Source organism: Nelusetta ayraudi, unplaced genomic scaffold (genome assembly GCF_046127955.1).
Source record: "Nelusetta ayraudi isolate G7.1 ecotype Tasmania unplaced genomic scaffold, CSIRO-AGI_Nayr_v1 ptg000011l, whole genome shotgun sequence".
Lineage (NCBI taxonomy): Eukaryota > Metazoa > Chordata > Actinopteri > Tetraodontiformes > Monacanthidae > Nelusetta > Nelusetta ayraudi.
Window position 1 is genome coordinate 13,647,738 of NW_027466061.1, and position 17,431 is coordinate 13,665,168.

Below are 17,431 nucleotides of genomic sequence, written 5' to 3' on the forward strand. Positions count from 1 at the left end.
CAAGTGTAGACACACATGTACGTGCCGGTAAACCACATTTTAAAAACCATCCTTTCGCGCCGTCAGCGGAACTGTTTTCGTGCAGTGTATGTTCCGGTCGAGAATATTTAAAAGATGGACCCATTTTTAGAAAATTCGCTATTCGCTTACAAAGATACGCACAATTCACGCCCTTTCGTTTTTTTTTTGTGACTGTCTTCACAGTGATGAGATCAGCCAAGTGCGTAAGCTGAACGTGGTTATTCATTGTAGTTGACCGACTGGCGTACTGATGATGCTGAGGAAAATTATCGTAAAAAGGGTAATTGGCGATATTGATATCATGTCGGAAGCTTTGTAAAATTCTTCGAGACACACAAGGCAGTCACAATACGCCTCCTAGCTCACCGTAGTTATATTTTGTGAGCGTTAGCACGCCACAGGAAGCTCAATTGAACCCAACTGGTCTTTCCCATTTCCCGACTGCTGAGCACCCACTTTGCGATCTAAGTGTGAAAATGGCAACGCGGAGAATTACACAGGAAACCTTCGATGCTGCTGTCAGAGAAAATATGGAGGAATTTGAAATGGAGCCCGGTGAGGCTTTGAGGGAAGCCGTGGAACAGTTTGAGTCTCAAGGTAAAGTGCAAGACAATAGCAGGTAGTTGATGGTTACCATTTAAAGATAATAAAATCATTTAGCTGCCTTTTATGTTGGCTTTGCATGTAAATTGTGTGCATGTAAATAAATGGTGTAATTTGAGCCTAACAGGGTTTATCATTATGTCTACATTTAAAATGTATACTTAACGTTTTATATATTCTATACCCAAGAGCACAATTGTTCTTTGTATTAAAATGTCTTCTTGGGCTTGTGATTGTTATTAATGCTTTATTTTATGTGACGACTCAGGGGTGAATCTTAGCTTTATAGTAAAAGCCGTACCTACTGTACCATCTGATGAGAAGCAAGAAGAGCCAACACATGAGGTCCTCCAAGTGAGTCTTGATTTGTTTAATGTTTACTCATTTACTCACTCACTGTTTACTCATTGTCAAGGTTCACAAAACTCATTCAGTTCTCATGTTTTCTCAAACTCCCAGGCTCTTGAATCCCTCCGTATTGGAAAGGACACCGATGACTTTCAGGATGTGATGGCAGATATCAACCTCTTCACTGAGAACTGCTCAAGTGGATTTGCCCAGAGGTATCTGGCTGCTCAAAAGGATGCCTACCCCATCATCCTATCTTATTGCAAGAAGAGTTTAGCGAAGCCGGAGGCTGCGTTGGTGGCCCTTTCTGCTCTTGCTGCACTCACAGATGGACAGCCGGACTTGTTGGACACAGAGGGCCAGCAGTTCCTCTTGGATGCCCTCAAGAAGTTCCAGACGGATTCCTCAGTAACACACGAGGCAGTCCGCGCCGTGCGTCACTGCTGCTTGAAACATGAGCAGAACAGACAGGATCTGATAAAAGGTGGCGTCCTGCCACTGCTCACAGGTGCCATTAAACTGCACAGCGGATGTGCTGAGCTGGTGAAGGAGGCCTCTGCTGCTCTCAGAGTCATGACCTTCGATGACGATGTCCGTGTTACCTTTGGACATGCCCATGAGCATGCCAGAATTATTGTTCTGGAGCAAAATGGGTTGAAGATCCTCATTGAGACTGCAAACGGTATGAACAGTCACTCAGTATTTTAAAGAATTTAAAAAAGAAAATAATTTAAATTTAGGATTTACATTTTATTTATTTTGTTTCATCCTTATTATAGGAAGGGCATGTTATGGGTCTGGCATGCTCATAGATTATGTTTACAAGAATGCATAAATCGATTCTCTTAATGTAAATCTCTCTCTTGTCTTCTTTTGTAACAGCTCACCTCAATGACACCTCTGTCTTGAGTGATATTTGTGCAACTCTATCTTGTTTGGCCGTGAGGAACGAGTTCTGTCAAGACATCTCTGATCTGGGAGGATTGAAATTAATGCTGACGCTGCTTGCAGACAGTTATGAAACACCGGTAAAAGAAAAAAAAAAAAAAAAAGTTGAGGAGCTACTAATTGTGACACCAGTAAAAACAAGATTGATGTTTTTAAAGCCATTGAAATGCTTCTTTGTATGCAGGAGTTGGTCAAGCAGGTTCTCAGTGCTATCAAAGCGGTTGCTGGGAATGACGATGTGAAAGATGCAGTTGTCAGTGCCGGTGGAGTCCAACTAATTGTCATGGCCATGAACAGACACACGAGCAATGCATCGGTGGGTTAAATCTCATGCCTATGTTTTCTTTACCCCTTAGTAAACAGAGGACATTCAACAAGGAATAATTCTTCATTCACATGTAATCAGACAACTCGGATCAACCAGTCATTGTCTATTCTATGCCTATTTCCATCTACATGTAATTTAAAGTCTAGAACATTTTTATTCATCATCTCAATCGTTGAAGGTTTTGCTGATGCTCTGAAATTGCACTTGTTTTTCTGTAGGTTTGTGAGCAGGGCTGTGCTTGCCTCTCTGTACTTGCCTTACGTAAACCTAACAACTGTAAAGCCATCATGGAGAATGGCGGCACGTTGGCAGCTATTCAGAGCATGAAAGCACATGTTGATTCCGCCAATGTGCAGGTAATGTATGAGATCATTATTAAAATTGAATACCTTCCTTGAAATAAGAAGCTCTCTAACAGTCTGCAACCTCCCTTTCTTTATAAACAGAAACAGGCATGTATGCTGCTGAGAAACCTAGTTTCACGCATGAAAAACTACAGCCAACCAATCCTAGAGTTGGGAGCAGAAGCCTTGATAGCCCAGGCACTGCAAACTCACCAAGATTGTGGCGACGTGGGCAAAGCAGCCCTCAGAGATCTAGGATGTAAGGTGGAGCTACAAGAGCTGTGGACAGGGAAACATGGAAGCCTCACAAACTGAAAGTAGAGAAGGATGTTCTTGCTCACCTTGACCCTGAAGTTTCCTGCAACCTGTCAATCTTAATGTTTTTCGCCATTTGTTACACATCCATTGTGTACATTTGTGTTTGCCTTTTTATTTTTTTTTTAAACCTTTTCTAATGTCCATTGCTCTATCACTTCATTTTAATGCATTTTGGGATATAAATGTGTTGTAATGTGACTTATTTACTTTTTGCTCCTTCTGTCCTTTTTTGTGTAGTTTTCTTTTTTTTTTTCTTCTTTAGCCTTTACTTAACCACATTGGTTGCATTGAGATCAAAAATGTATTTTTCAAGGTAGACCTGGTCAACATGCTGGTCAAGATAATCAGCAGCAAAAACATTAAGCTGCATAGAGGCACAAAGAGATCTCTGTACAAATCACACATTGATATTGCTGCATGACTGTGAAATAACACATTTCCACTGACAACATTAGATCATTGGGAAACTAAATTAATCTGAACAACAAAATGAAAAGAAGGAATGTCTCATGACCCAGTAACAAATTGATCCTGTAGTGCACTATTTGCTGTGGTCAAATATGACAGATGCCACTTTTATTATTATGTAGTATTAATTAATGGGGAATTTTGCCTTTATAATCACCTACATGTTACGTGGCTAAGTGGCTTCACGTCTGTACATCAATATTAAAATCACTCCTGAAGTACTCTATTTGACGTTCAGTTTTTGTATTTATAATATTCAAAAGGCTTAAAGGCAGTATTGCCGTATTTTGAACGAAAAGTGACATTTTAAGGCTTACAGAGCGACACTCCCAAATTATTGATTCATCTTTGTTGCCTTTTTTGCAGTTAACATTTTGCAGTTATTTATCATTGATGAGTTTCTAATTATAAAATTTTAATCATAAATGAATAAATACCGCTTTATAAATGATAATCTTATATATCGAAAATAAATAGGTTACTCCTATAAATAGGTTATACTAGGTACTCGTTTAAATTTTAATATATTATATATATATTATAAACTATATTCAAAATTTTGCTAGCTAGCTCATGTTTTTGTTGCTGTATCTCATTGGTTTAATCTGAGGCATGGCGATGTCTCCACGCTGTATTCTGCGCCTTATAAACCAATTAATTCTACTCTTGAATAAAACTTTCATATTTGTCCACTGCCACTCCCGCTCACGCCCCTCTCCTCGACCTATCCGATTCCGAACCTCCAAGACGTGCCCCTCCTCGCACTTCATTTCCCACAATGCACCAGTGCGTGTCCTTGTCTGTGTGGTCAAGCTAACTTTAACAGCATCGGTGCTTTGACAGCAGCGGTTGACGACAGAAACACAACAGCGTGGCTGCACGGAGTTAGTCACATAAAGTCACCACGGGGCTTCTGAAGCGGACACGTATGTGACAGACAGTGTCTTTAAATCGGTAGACATTGGTTATCAAGCCTGTTAACACTGTTGGTTGTATTTGCACACAGCGGCCGACGAGAATAACATTAATGTTACTTTAGCTTTGAGCCATCGGCTAGCTCACGTTAACACAAACTTACTGCATTATAAACTTGCCCACTGCTCCAGAAGAAAATTCTCATTGCGACTCAGAATAAAGCTTCGGGGATTTACCAGGCCCTTCACACCTCAAAGGTAAGATTCTTGGTGCTTGTAAGTCATAACAGCTAGCTGTGTGTGTGTGTGTGTGTGTGTGTGTGTGTGTGTGTGTGTGTGTGTCTGTGTGTGTGTGTCTGTGTGTCTGTGTCTGTGTGTCTGTGTCTGTGTGTTTCACAGGTATTTCGACCTGCCTGAAGGTAATACATACAAGAGGGCTGAATGAGTAACATGGTCACACGGCTAAAGGTCTTCTGTGTCCATCACAATGTATTCTTAGGTTGTGCAGCCAACAAACTAAATTGTTCCACATATAGTACACTAGTTACACGTACGTTACAATGCTGATAAATGCACAAGATAACACATGACAACCCACCGCATTACTGCTCAGTATCTTTGCAAATTTTATGTAGCCATTTGTTCCCCCACGTTTTAGTTCAAGTTTTAACGACTCATCCAGAAAAATCATTCAACAATGTTTATTGCCACTGCTGTTTCGACTCTCAACATTGTTTAACAGAGGCACAGCTTACTGCAGCCAAGCCAGTGAGCCATCAGAACAAGTCTGTCAGAACTAGGAGCTCTTAAATGGCATATAGTCAGCATGTGTGGCAGCATAAAGCAAGGCCTTTGAGGTGAAAGGCCAGTTTGTTACAAGGTGATCACTAGCTTAGGATTTGGCCTGATGCCGATTCATGTCTATGACCACTCAGTTCTTATCACTATCGCAAAACCTATTGACCTCTGGCCACCTTTCCCCTCCCAAATATTTGCCCAATTACAAATTGAGTTTTCTGATAAATGAGTTATTATGTCTGTAACCAAGCAATATTAAAATAGCTCTCTGGCAGTGTGTCCTATATTAGAGACATGAGCTATGTATTTGACAAAGTTTTACATGTACATGTAAACTTTTCTACATGTACATTTTATTGCAATGCTCATTGGACCTGTAGATGGTTGCAGGTAACACCAATTAATGATTTGTTCAATCCAATGACAGTGACGACAGCTCATTTTAAAGACGTCTTTACAAAGATTATAAGGCTGTTGTAGTTTTTCCAACATTGACTAAAAATGAAGAATGTGGTAATTGTTAAATGTTTTTCTCCCGACTCTCACATGGTTGTGGTTGCATTTCATTTTTAAGCTCCTTTCACTTATAGGTGCTCAAGCATTAAGTGTCAGTATATGCAGTAGTTGTGTATCTGTCCTGACAAATTTGCTGGTTTATGGTTGGCTGGAGGTGAACGTTCAGTAAACACTGAGAAGCCGTATCCATGAAAATGACATAAAGTCAGCTGTTTGTTCATTCCGACCACTGTGTTACACAGCAAATCTTGTGCTTGTCACTTGATCCTGCCCAGGAAGTGTCCTTGACCTCTCTCTCTTTGTAGCGCTCAGCTGCTAAGTGTTGCTGCCTCCCCTGGTGGTGGAGTACATGAGAGCGCTGGGACACAGCCTGCTGTAGGCTGCGGGGATGGGGAGCGGAGTCCAGGAGCAGCAGGCACCACTTGCTCAGGGGGAAGTGTCGCCACGGACTCCCTCCAGGCAGTCAGAGGTGAGCTCACTGTTGTTAAAAAAAAAAAAATACAAAACAGTTTTTATTCAAATCTCTCCTAAACACTGACTCTATTTACTATGCAATGCCCTTTTTCATTCTGGTTCTAATCAGCAAAACTAAAATATGTAATAGTTTCAAGAATTACTATGTGACTACTTAGCTGATTCTGAAGTATCTGAAAAGAAAATGTAACATTTTCAAGTTTAGATGATCCTTTCCTCCTTGTTTTTGTTTTGGACTGAACCAGTATTAGTCGCGCCATGGTCTTTTCTTAGCCTTCTCTCTTTATTTTGGAGATTCATCAGCGCACTGTTATTTTTCAGACCCTTCAGCTTTTTAATGATCACCAGCCTCTCAAACACAGCAGTGTTCATGTCAGGACAAAGCATTAACAGGATTTACCTTTTTCTGTTTTTTGACCCTGTATGTGATTCCTCCATTGCTTAACAGAGCCTGAAGCAAACTCGGTCAGTCATCAACTCCCTTTTCTCGGGGGCTTTAGCTGGAGCCATAGCCAAGACAGCTGTCGCCCCATTGGACAGGACCAAAATTATCTTCCAAGGCGAGTCTTCTGAACTGAAGGTTGAAACTGTTCTTAACTGTTGACCAGGATTTGTGTATGGAGCTCACATGAAGTTTAAATAGTGTTGTTTTTGGAATCAATGAGGTGATATATATGCCATTGTTCATGTCAAATATATCTTTTATCTTTCAGTATCTTCAGCGAGATTCTCTGCAAAGGTACGCTTGACCAGACACAATAATACGGTGCAGTTAAAGGAGTGTCAGACGTTTCAATCCAAGGCTTTTTGAATTTGCATGTAAAAGTACTTCTAAGGTCTTTGAATAGTCCAGTTTTCCAGTTCTGTCTCAGATTTACCATCATGTCCAGCCTTTAAGCTTGCCCTCTATTCATTCATGTGTGTGTGCATTGCTTCTTAGGAGGCCTACAAACTGATCTACCGGACTTACCTGAAGGATGGCTTTTTCAGTTTGTGGAGGGGAAACTCGGCCACCATGGTTCGAGTCATCCCGTATGCTGCTATCCAGTTCTGCGCCCATGAGCAGTACAAGGAGCTGCTGGGAGACTACTATGGCTTTCAGGGCAAGTAAGTGTCCGTTCACTTGAGAACCATCTTCAGTTAGACTCTTTATTTTTCAAGATTGAATGTGTCTTTGTGTTCTGGGTTTCCAAACTGCAAATGCAAGATTGTGCCATATCTGTCAACATTTGTTTTTTTTGTATTCCAGAGTGCTGCCACCGTTGCCAAGGTTATTGGCTGGGTCGCTGGCTGGCGCCACGGCCGCCATGCTTACCTATCCGCTGGATATGGTGCGGGCGAGGATGGCTGTAACACCGAAGGAAATGTAAGACTATCTAGAAGTAACTAACCAGCTTTGGCTGGTAAACACATGAGTCTATAAACACTGCAACTAAACTTAAGTTATGCTTCATAAATTTTTTGAAATGGGAACAAAAATACAAACGAATCCTAGACAGAAAAATGTTGATGTCAAAGATTCGAAGTCTGTTCGTGCTCCACTGACACATTTTGTTGTGTCATATGTTTCCCAAGGAGTCAACATTAAAGGAATGCTGTGTTTGTGCAACACTAAAGGTTTATTATCCATTCTTAAAGGTTTATTGTGTAACGTTTGGAGATTTTTACGAAGAAACAGCGACATCAAGTGGTTCCATTTTAGATCGCAGTGCTTTCACTGAAGTCCTCCGTACCCTCCCCCATCCCGAGCTTGCCAGTGAACCTAGGTGACCTGCACACACAAACCTGAAAACCTCGTCCGCCTTCTTCTTTGTTGATTTATTTGAGGGCGCGAGCATTCACCCTAAATACGAACCGCACTGTCAGGTGGACTGGATTGTCCTCACCAGGCTTCCTTAGAAATAGTGCAATATAGCTGCTAACTGGGAGCAGAGGGGTGAGAAAAACAAATGACCTTTATTGCACTGTGAGTATACACTTTTATTTACGTATTTATGAGGTGTATGTTAAGCTTTTACCAGTATAAAAATCACAAATTAAGCCAACTTTTACACACTGGACCTTTAAAATTCACCAGAAAAAGATGAAGGCAACCAAGTTAAGCCCTGGTCAGCCGTGTTGGGCACAATCTCCTCAAACTGCTCAACTCTACGTTGACTTTGACGCTCCTGACATTTTTTCATTCTTTCCTTGGGTAGGTATAGTAACATCCTGCATGTGTTTGTGCGAATATCCCGAGAAGAGGGCCTGAAGACGCTGTTCCGGGGCTTCACTCCCACTATTCTGGGTGTCGTGCCTTATGCTGGTCTCAGCTTCTTCACGTACGAGACACTGAAGAAAGTGCACGCAGGTAGGGCAATGGTTACCACTTCCAAGATTTATAAATCTGCCCACAACTAAAACCAAAAAATATTTAAAAACCAAGTGCGTCTTCGAATCCTCCTCCCCTATACAGAGCACAGTGGGCGCCTGCAGCCATACTCGTACGAACGCCTGGTGTTTGGAGCCTGTGCCGGTCTCATCGGCCAGTCGGCGTCATACCCTCTGGACGTGGTACGGCGCAGAATGCAGACTGCTGGAGTGACAGGTCACACGTACGGCACCATCCTGGGCACCATGAGGGAAATTGTCACAGAGGAAGGGGTGATCCGCGGACTCTATAAAGGTCTCAGTATGAACTGGGTCAAAGGGCCCATAGCGGTAGGAATCAGCTTCACCACCTTTGACCTCACTCAGATCCTGCTGAGGAAGCTGCACCAGATGGGCTACACTGCTCGATAATGGTAACACAGTGACAGGAAAAACAGGGAGAGCGGGGCGAATCCTGTGAAGATGACAATTATAATAGTGAAGCATGTGTATTTGGATTGTAGCACACAGGATCAACTCATGGGCAATACTGATAGGCTTAGAGTCCCTGTGGGCATCAGGTATGTTGAATGACACCGAATACCCACACAAACTGTTGTGCTGTCCATCAAAGTGCAATATACACAGTGACTTAATTGTCTCTACATTCATTCAAAAACCTTCTCCCTGGACAGACCAGGCATGAGTGTCATTTATCAGTCAGAAAAATGAAGAGGTTCACTTAAGTGATCACAAACTTGTGATCACTTAAATCTGACACCTGTCAATGCAATGAATTAGTCCTTGCGTTAGTTTGAGGATTGGATTAAATTGGGATTTAAATGAGAATGACTCTCTTGGATTATTTTTTAATGGCAGTTTGTTCCAAGGAGTTCTACCAAAGCATTTAAGCTTGTTGCAGAGGAGATAGTGATGTGTCATATAGTACGGTGCAGGAGTTCTGGGTCCGTGACTTAAGATCTCGCCCAGCACAGAGACAATACTCACAATACTCAGAGAGTTGGTGATTGTTTTAGTGAAATACATATTTATATTTAATTCCTATATATCGTCGCCAACAAATGCAGTACTAATGTACTGATTTTAAATTTCAAATCTTTATTTCAGAGACTTTTATTTTTAGTTGAACTTTTGTTTTCCCCCCTGTGCCAACAGATAAGTGAGTTTGTTTCATTTAGGTTGATTTTACATTGCTCCATGTATTTAACATGTCTTCAGTGAAGATGATTTTGGCATCTGAAATCCAGGCAGCATCGGAGACAGATTTAGAAAGATTTCTGAACCTGTCTACAGCCTTGTAGACACTTTGGCAAATGGCAACTGGCTCAACAGTTGTGAGAAGCTGATTTATAATTCACTTTAATTGTTAGTAGCACAATGCATTTCAGTTTGAAACAACAGCAGCTGTATCAAAAATACGTTTAAGGTCCCATATTATGCTGAATTGTGTGTTTATGATCTTTAACAATAACTTGTCTCCTGGCTTTCTTTGAACTAAACATAAACATAGTTCTGAAAATCAGCCCATTATGACATAATAGAGGGATTATATATTAATGATATGTCTCCCAGGTTGGCAATAACATCCCTGGCCAAGTATTAGTTCTGTCCCCAAGACCACCTGATGGCTCCTTTATTTTGGTTCTGTTCCAAACACACAGAAAGCCAACAAAGCATTTGTCTTTACTGGAAGCTCCAGCCCTGCCTTTTTTGCAAGGTTCTAAACAGGGTTGAAAGTCTTCTGAGAAGCTGTTCATTATTTTTGGGCCGGTCAGTCGTGCAAGGCTACAATTAAAAATATCTGAAACTGGGTGTAATATGGGACCTTCAACCTAACACAACCTCATAAAATGTGGCAGCCTTCCATGCAAGGTTAATAAATACTACGTTCATACAGTTTACAGTGTTCCCTTGCTTTGGTTAACAATGTGAGTGCTTTAATTCTGCTAGTCTTGAAGTGGTACTGTAGTGGGTTATCTCTAACGAACGCACATGCATTCAGATGTATAAAATGTTGTCTTCCATTTGTTATTACAGCAGCTGCAGTGTTTGTAAAAATCTGAAACTATTTTGTCTTTGAGATTTTTAACAAGTCGTACTAATGACTGACTTTTGTTTCGCGTGTGTGCGCGCGTGGATTTTGCAGCTTCGTTGTATTGCGTTTGTAAAATGACTGGAAGTGATTCCCACACAATACTGACTCATGATTTGTGTGGTTTTCATTTAGAAGTGCAATCGTACGTTTGTTAAATTACACATCAGTCTTTCATGTTGATTAGAGTTGAACACTTTAAACAGTATTGATTATATGTTATGAGTATTTCTTTTTTGAGTGTGCCAGTACATACTTTAACTGGGGCGCTCCAGCCCCACCCTGCTGTAACAAGGCATAGTGAGCTGCAGAGGAAACTCCTGCACAGCCAAGTGGAACAAAGGGCAGATATTAGAAACTTTCCCAGAATATAAGAGGTGGGCATCTTTCACCGTGACAATTCAAACTAAGCTTTGGCAAATAAAAAAGTAAACATGACAAACTCCACAAAAACAAAATTCGAGCACTCCAGTTTTTACTGTTGAATTCTCTTTAATAGTAATATATAATCTAATCAAAATCTTATAAAAATCTTATAAAAAAAAAGAAAAAAGAGTGATGTGTAAAAAATCTTTCACAAATATTTGATTTCTACCCATTATTGAATAGAAAATGTGATGTTAATTAATTTTATTTTGGTTCCTTATCTAATCAGATTTCCAACTAATTAATCTGTTTTTATTTTCCCCCGACTTGCTTTTGATGCCCCACATTTGGAATGTATAAAATGTATACATAGTCTTTTAAGAAAAGATTGCAACATTTTAAATAGCTCAGAAAGGGTCCAAGAACTCTTCAGAGTAAAATTAGAAATTGAGCATCTGTTCGCGTCAGTAATTAGAGACACATCGGTCAGTTCCAACAGAGTATTAGGTGGTGACAGTCAGCTCTTCTCTGTCACACTGCTCTCTTTTCCCATGATCATCATCTATTGTCGGGTTTGGGTTTGTTGGGCTTTTGGAAGGATTGTAGCAGCAGTTTAGTGATAACCAACATTCTCAAATATTTTTATCATCAAAAAGTGAGATACCATATCACCTTCAGGGAAAGTTTGGGTGCAAGGAAAGTCTATAAAGTCTATATGTTGAACAATGTTTTGAGGAATTTAGATAAAGAAGTATCCAGAATCAGCACAAGGGAGTAAAGTAGCTGAAAGTAACACAAAGTCACTAAAAGAGAAGTGATGTGTAGTTACTGACAAGTGCCTAACGAGGGATAGTAATGATTTTACCATGCCCAATCGATATCTGCTAACTTTCTTTTTTTTTTTGAAAGGCTACGTTCTAATGTTATTGTTGTTGGTGGTTTTGTTGTTGGTGGGTTTTTCTTTTTGGTTTTTTTTGGCTAAAACTACCAAAATTTGAAAGCACACGGTAATACTGAATGTATTACCTTAGGTACAATTTTTCTATGTGCATTTTGTAAAACTGAAACTGCCTTTCTATCTGATCTCTGCTGTTTTTGGTGACCTTCGAGGTCCTTTCCTCTCTGCCACACTGGATCAGTCGACTCCAGCCAGTCTGCAGCTAGTATGAGGAATGCAGGGATTGTTTTAGGGCACAATCAAGTCTTCTTTATCCTGGCAATGATTTACAAAATGACAAGGTGTTTGAATCTGTCCTGTGATCTACATTACGATTAAAAGGAGTATATCTTTAGAGAAATGCTTGATGACGCAGAGTAACGATGCTGGGCTTTGACAAATCTCAGACAATCAAACAGAAATTTTAAATATCAAAATGCACAACAAATACACACTGACTTGAAAGAAGAAGCAGTGTTCATGGATAAACAGACACTGATAAAATGAATCAGAATGGGATTTTATTTTGAGCGAAGTGAAGGCAAATGGGATGCTTTCTAACACTACTAGTGGGTGAGCTGACAGATGTGCAGACATACTTTGCTGCAGTGTTTGCATGTTTACAACAAACTCATCTTGTACTTTTTGTGTTTGTGTGTCGCGGTGACACCACGGCTGTTTTGTAAATCCTAGTGATTTGTGCCAACTGAATGTAAACCTACTAACACAACACCTACTAACACAACACCAAGTGTCAAGTCAGTAGTGATACTGTATCTGCTGCCGAGTTTTCAAATGTTTAATTATAATAAAACTGGATGTTAACAGTCAGTTTGTACTTGTGGAATTCTTTCTGATGACAGTAATACAGACGGAAGTCCCTGATTTAAGCATTTAATGATGATGAGCCTCACATCTGAGCACTGAACGTCTGTCAAAACATTTGGAAGAACTGCTTCGCTTTCTAGTAAAGAGAAGCAAGTGGCAGAGATAGTTGTATCGAAAGTCAGATATTAACCTGAAAAGTGCGTCGTGTACAACCACAATTTACTATACAAGTTTAACGTGTTTTTGTTGCGCTACCGTTTATACTAATTAACTGATGCTACTCTCAACCAATAAACCAACAAATTCATTAGAGTATCCAATCATAGTTGAGGTGAGGCGGGTCTTGGAACAATGAAGTCCAGCCTGACTGCGAGGTTTGCGTTAGGTTCTACAAGCCAAATAAATACCAAAAAAATAACGAAAAAGAAAAACAAACAAGCTGAGGAATGGTATAACCAGATACATGTAGACACAGTATGCGACAACTGCCGCCGAGTAGTAGGAGCTGATGGAGAGCATCATAGACAGAGGGCTTCCTTATCTCGGTGAGTGTCTCACTGCACTGCGTAAATAAGGTTATTCTCAAACGTGTTGTGTCCTCTTGAGAGTTGTGAACGCTAATCTAAATCCGTCACATGAACACATGCGGGTTTCCATATCGTTATGATTGGGGAGCATTCTGTTTCAAATCCCGAAGAAGATCAACATGCGGTCTACCTGTGCTGGGCAAACAAACTTCTCTTGTAAGCGTGGACGCGCTCAGGTGCGACCTATATGCTATCGACAGACCTGTAGAACAGACCTGTTAATAGGCTTTGACTTGATGGCACGGAGGAGACCGCAGAGCTTTGACGGCAATTGACTGCAATACATTCTCATCCGTTATGTCACCATTATCTCTCGAATTACATCAGTTATTTTAAGGCTGATTTACATTGTATTGACGAGCAATGGCCACTAGAGTGCGCTCCGACCCCATTAATGAATGAGTTGGTAATCACAGACGGCCGGAAGGTGGCGGTGCAGCACAGAGTTTCGTGGCTGTCGCAGGGCGAGCCGGGTCAGATGGCACTGGCGCGCTTTCTCCCCGAGGCCGTGCTGCCAATATGAACTTGACCGTGAACGCAGCACAGCCGCATATGGAGTGTGTTTAAAAAAAGAAGTGTGCATTCTGGATATATTACTAGTGAACTAAATTTTGCTTGAGTCATAAACAAATGATGTTGTAGGAAAAATTCCTTGTATGAGTATTAGAAAGCCAGTAAGGCATTAAAGTGATTCTATTTGTTTCCTTCTTGATTTAGTTTAAACATTTGGTTTGATGACAGTATTTCTTTTTAAGGCACCATTATCGATTTGTTGAATTTAAGGATGGTGGAACGTGCATGAATATGGAAAGCAAAAGACAGACGCTTTAGAGAAGACAGAGGACTAATTGGGTAGTGAAGGGAGGAGAGATGGACAGAGGCTGTCAGTGGAGGTGGTTGCTATAGATACTTGGCATGATGCCAAATGGAGGCAGAGCCAATTTGCATTTATTCAGATGATGGTTCCTCTCTTTCTTTCTGCCCCAAAATAAAAGCAACAAAAGGCAACAAGGCAAGAATTTACAATATATGTCTTTCTTTTCTTTTGTTTTTACTAATTCCATACTGGATTAATTTTCCTTCCTGAATGAATTATATTGTCTCAGATTAGTTTCCTATATAATAATAAAAAAAACAGATATTTAATTTAGATGACACACAAAGGGAGACGTTGTGTTGAGTGCTAAACGAGAATGCTTTGTTGCCTTGGCTGAGGCTCTTTTGTTTTAGTTTCTTTTGATTTAATATCCAGTCAATTGAAAAATACAAATATCTGTAAATTTATTTTATAAGATTGGAGTTGGAGTAAAAAACAAAAAACTTGACAAACTTCCCTCCAAAGGGTTCAATTCCTCCCAAGTTTAATCAAGCGAAGCTTTTAACATGAAAATGTCTTTTAGCTTATGTTTTTATTTAAAACTGATTATGTTAAAATTAGAAAAGGTATTTTGGAGGGATGGGGTTGTGAGGGGGCATAATTATTGCATGGCTGCATGGCTGGTCTATTTATTGTGAACCCAAAGAGTAAAGTTGTTTGAAGGTGTATTTATTTCTTGAGAGCGTGGCCTGTATAAACACTTCATCAGCTGTTGTTAGGCCTGTGAACTTACAGTATAATCAGCTGATTTATTCCCAAAAAACATTAAAGTTGTGTTTTTTGTTTTTTAAAGTAATTTAAATCCAACATTTCTTAAGATGTATAGAGAATCACTAATTGGCTTCTAACGATATCAACCTTGATTAAAATTTCCAGAAGTGAGAAAAAAAAAACAAGAACTAGTCATTTAGTTTATTTACCTGAAATAAAACCTCAAGGACAAAAGTGTCAAATCGTACCTTTTTTTTATTTATTTATTTTTTAATAAAAAAATTAATAATTTACACTCAAACAATATGTGGCAAAAACTCTGCCAGTAAACAATATAAAACATTTCAAGATATTTTCAACTCATATTAATTATTAAAAATTAAAACAATATTTAAACAAATTAATGCTGAAAAACACACACACACACACACACACACACACACACACACACACACACACACACATACAGAAGGCCCAGATCGTTGTGAACATATTAGCAAAACATGGTCATAGAAACAAATATAAAAAGGCACAGCTGGTTGAAAAATACAAGGTTGTTCCAGTCCTCTTTTCTTGGAAGAGGTCCAGATTTTCGTCCATGTTGGTTTATGCGTGTGAGTATTTGTGTGAGAGTGTAAGGTGTGTATTTGTTGGAGACATTGCTGCCTCTCCATTAGAACATCCACAGTGGAGACATTCATTTTCAGAAAAAATTCAAAGAAAAAAAAAGTCTGTGAAAAAGGTTGAATCAGTCCTAAAAATCCATGCATCAGTCTCAGCAGGAGTGGAGCCTGCCTGTCATGCAAGTTGCTACCTTAAGAACCTGCAGAGACACGAGAAGACAGAAGACATTAGTGGCAGAACTGGGACAAGGGAGGTGGCACAAAAATATTTTCATGGTTTGCATCAAGAAAAAGGATTAGTGAGAGTGTCAGTGAGCTGTTAGTGTGATTGTGGGATTTCTTTTATTATTTTTTTTATTTTTGTCATGTCACAGGACTGACACAGCAGTTTCTGGATGAAATAATATACGACAGAGGAGGGGCCTCCACCAATGTGTGTCTGGGTTTGAATCCTACAATTCTATACCTCTGACCTCTCAAGTCTAGGGCACCACTAGGACGTGCAGCCAGTGGGGAACCACGCAATTACACCAGAGGGGGATACACACACACACACACACACACACACACACACACACACACACACACACACACAGCGCTGCACACTGTCTGGTTTTGCGTTGTCATGACTGAACAAGATAAGGAGAGGAGGAAGGTGGGAAGGCAGCAAGGAAGGAGGGTTGGAGCGCTAATCCTAATTGCTCTGGATTCAAAACATGGCACCAAATAAAAAACCAGCCACAGCTTTTTGGATGCCGGCATCCTTCCTCGATTCCTCTCGCCAAAGCTCGAAATCACTCTAGTTTTGTTTCATAAACGGCACTTAGCCTGCCTGTGAACCAGTGAAGGTGGATGGAGGGTAAAACCGGAGGCGTATGGGTTGAGTGGAGGAAGACGAGGAGGAGGAGAAGGTGTTTGTGATTGAGGAGATCAGAGCCAGACTTCAGTCCCCCGATACACGCCGCGTTTCAGACGCTGGGCAATTATGAGAGGCCTTCCTGAGCCACTAGGGCTCTCCAGGGCTCTCGCTCTGCCCACGCTGTCCCATCAAGCCGCTAATGCATGCAGTCCCTTCTCTGGGCAGCACGGAGCGAAGTGCAAACGCTTTTCGATGGTGCACATTTTTACAATCGAAATAACAGCAGGAGCTACAGCTGAAGACTTAAACAGAGAGCTGATGCCCCACAAAAAGGATTTGGTTATAAGAAAAGAACAGGATGTAAAGCAAAATGTTCCAGCTGATCAGGGCAGAATTTTGACTGGCCTCCTGATTCTACAGCACTTCTTTCAACACATAATCCAAACTAAAGTTTATTTTTTTTTCAAGACAAAATTTTTTATACATTTTATGTCCTTGATCTAACATCTCAAATACTACAGAAACCACACAAGCTGTTTCCTAAATTATTATTGAGATATTATGTACATTGATGGCCAAAGGTCATCAGTCCAAATGAGTCAAATCACTGATCTACTGATTCGGTACTTCAAATTTTGTGCCTTGAGGACTTATTATTTCTTTCCATAAATGTTAAACTTGACTCCAAGCTCCTAAGACATCATCTATTCCCAACTGCATGGCCTTCTACCAAATTATGTAATCCAAGGGGAAAATAAAAGATGTTTGAATACGTGTAATAAAAAAGGACTGGTTGTAAAACACTTGCAACACAAAGTTGACCAAGGCCAGTAATTGTTTACTGAGTGGGATTTGATTCCCAGGCGCAGAAAATGCAGTCCACCACATTTCTCTGTTCTTCCCTGACTACTGTCAGTTTTAAGAAGATAGCGTCACGCTTACAAGGGTAAATCTTTTGGGACTGTTCAGAAAGGCAGAACGGAATAAGTCAGTGTGTCATCAAATTAAAACACTGCCCAGTGGGGAGGAAGCGATAGAAGGACGCAAATACAGCAGCAATTAGGGTTAGGGTCGTATCCATGAGAAGATAGTTATAGTGTG

At 40.3% G+C, this 17,431-nt stretch overlaps 2 protein-coding genes across 2 annotated transcripts; both read left to right on the forward strand.

The window, feature by feature from the left end:
- The first annotated feature begins 124 nt into the window (after positions 1 to 124).
- On the forward strand, positions 125 to 3,604 carry armc6 (armadillo repeat containing 6). Its single transcript, XM_076021205.1, has 7 exons — positions 125 to 618; positions 893 to 978; positions 1,084 to 1,654; positions 1,855 to 2,000; positions 2,105 to 2,236; positions 2,467 to 2,604; positions 2,695 to 3,604. The coding sequence occupies exons 1-7, from the start codon at positions 498 to 500 to the stop codon at positions 2,905 to 2,907; spliced, it is 1,407 nt and encodes a 468-aa protein (XP_075877320.1). The 5' UTR covers positions 125 to 497; the 3' UTR covers positions 2,908 to 3,604.
- A 553-nt stretch (positions 3,605 to 4,157) lies between these two features.
- On the forward strand, positions 4,158 to 12,676 carry slc25a42 (solute carrier family 25 member 42). The gene is made up of 8 exons (XM_076021206.1): positions 4,158 to 4,550; positions 5,912 to 6,075; positions 6,529 to 6,640; positions 6,794 to 6,819; positions 7,021 to 7,187; positions 7,330 to 7,446; positions 8,279 to 8,430; positions 8,536 to 12,676. Exons 2-8 carry the CDS (start codon positions 5,995 to 5,997, stop codon positions 8,859 to 8,861), a joined length of 981 nt encoding a protein of 326 aa, XP_075877321.1. The 5' UTR covers positions 4,158 to 4,550; positions 5,912 to 5,994; the 3' UTR covers positions 8,862 to 12,676.
- Positions 12,677 to 17,431: the final 4,755 nt, after the last annotated feature.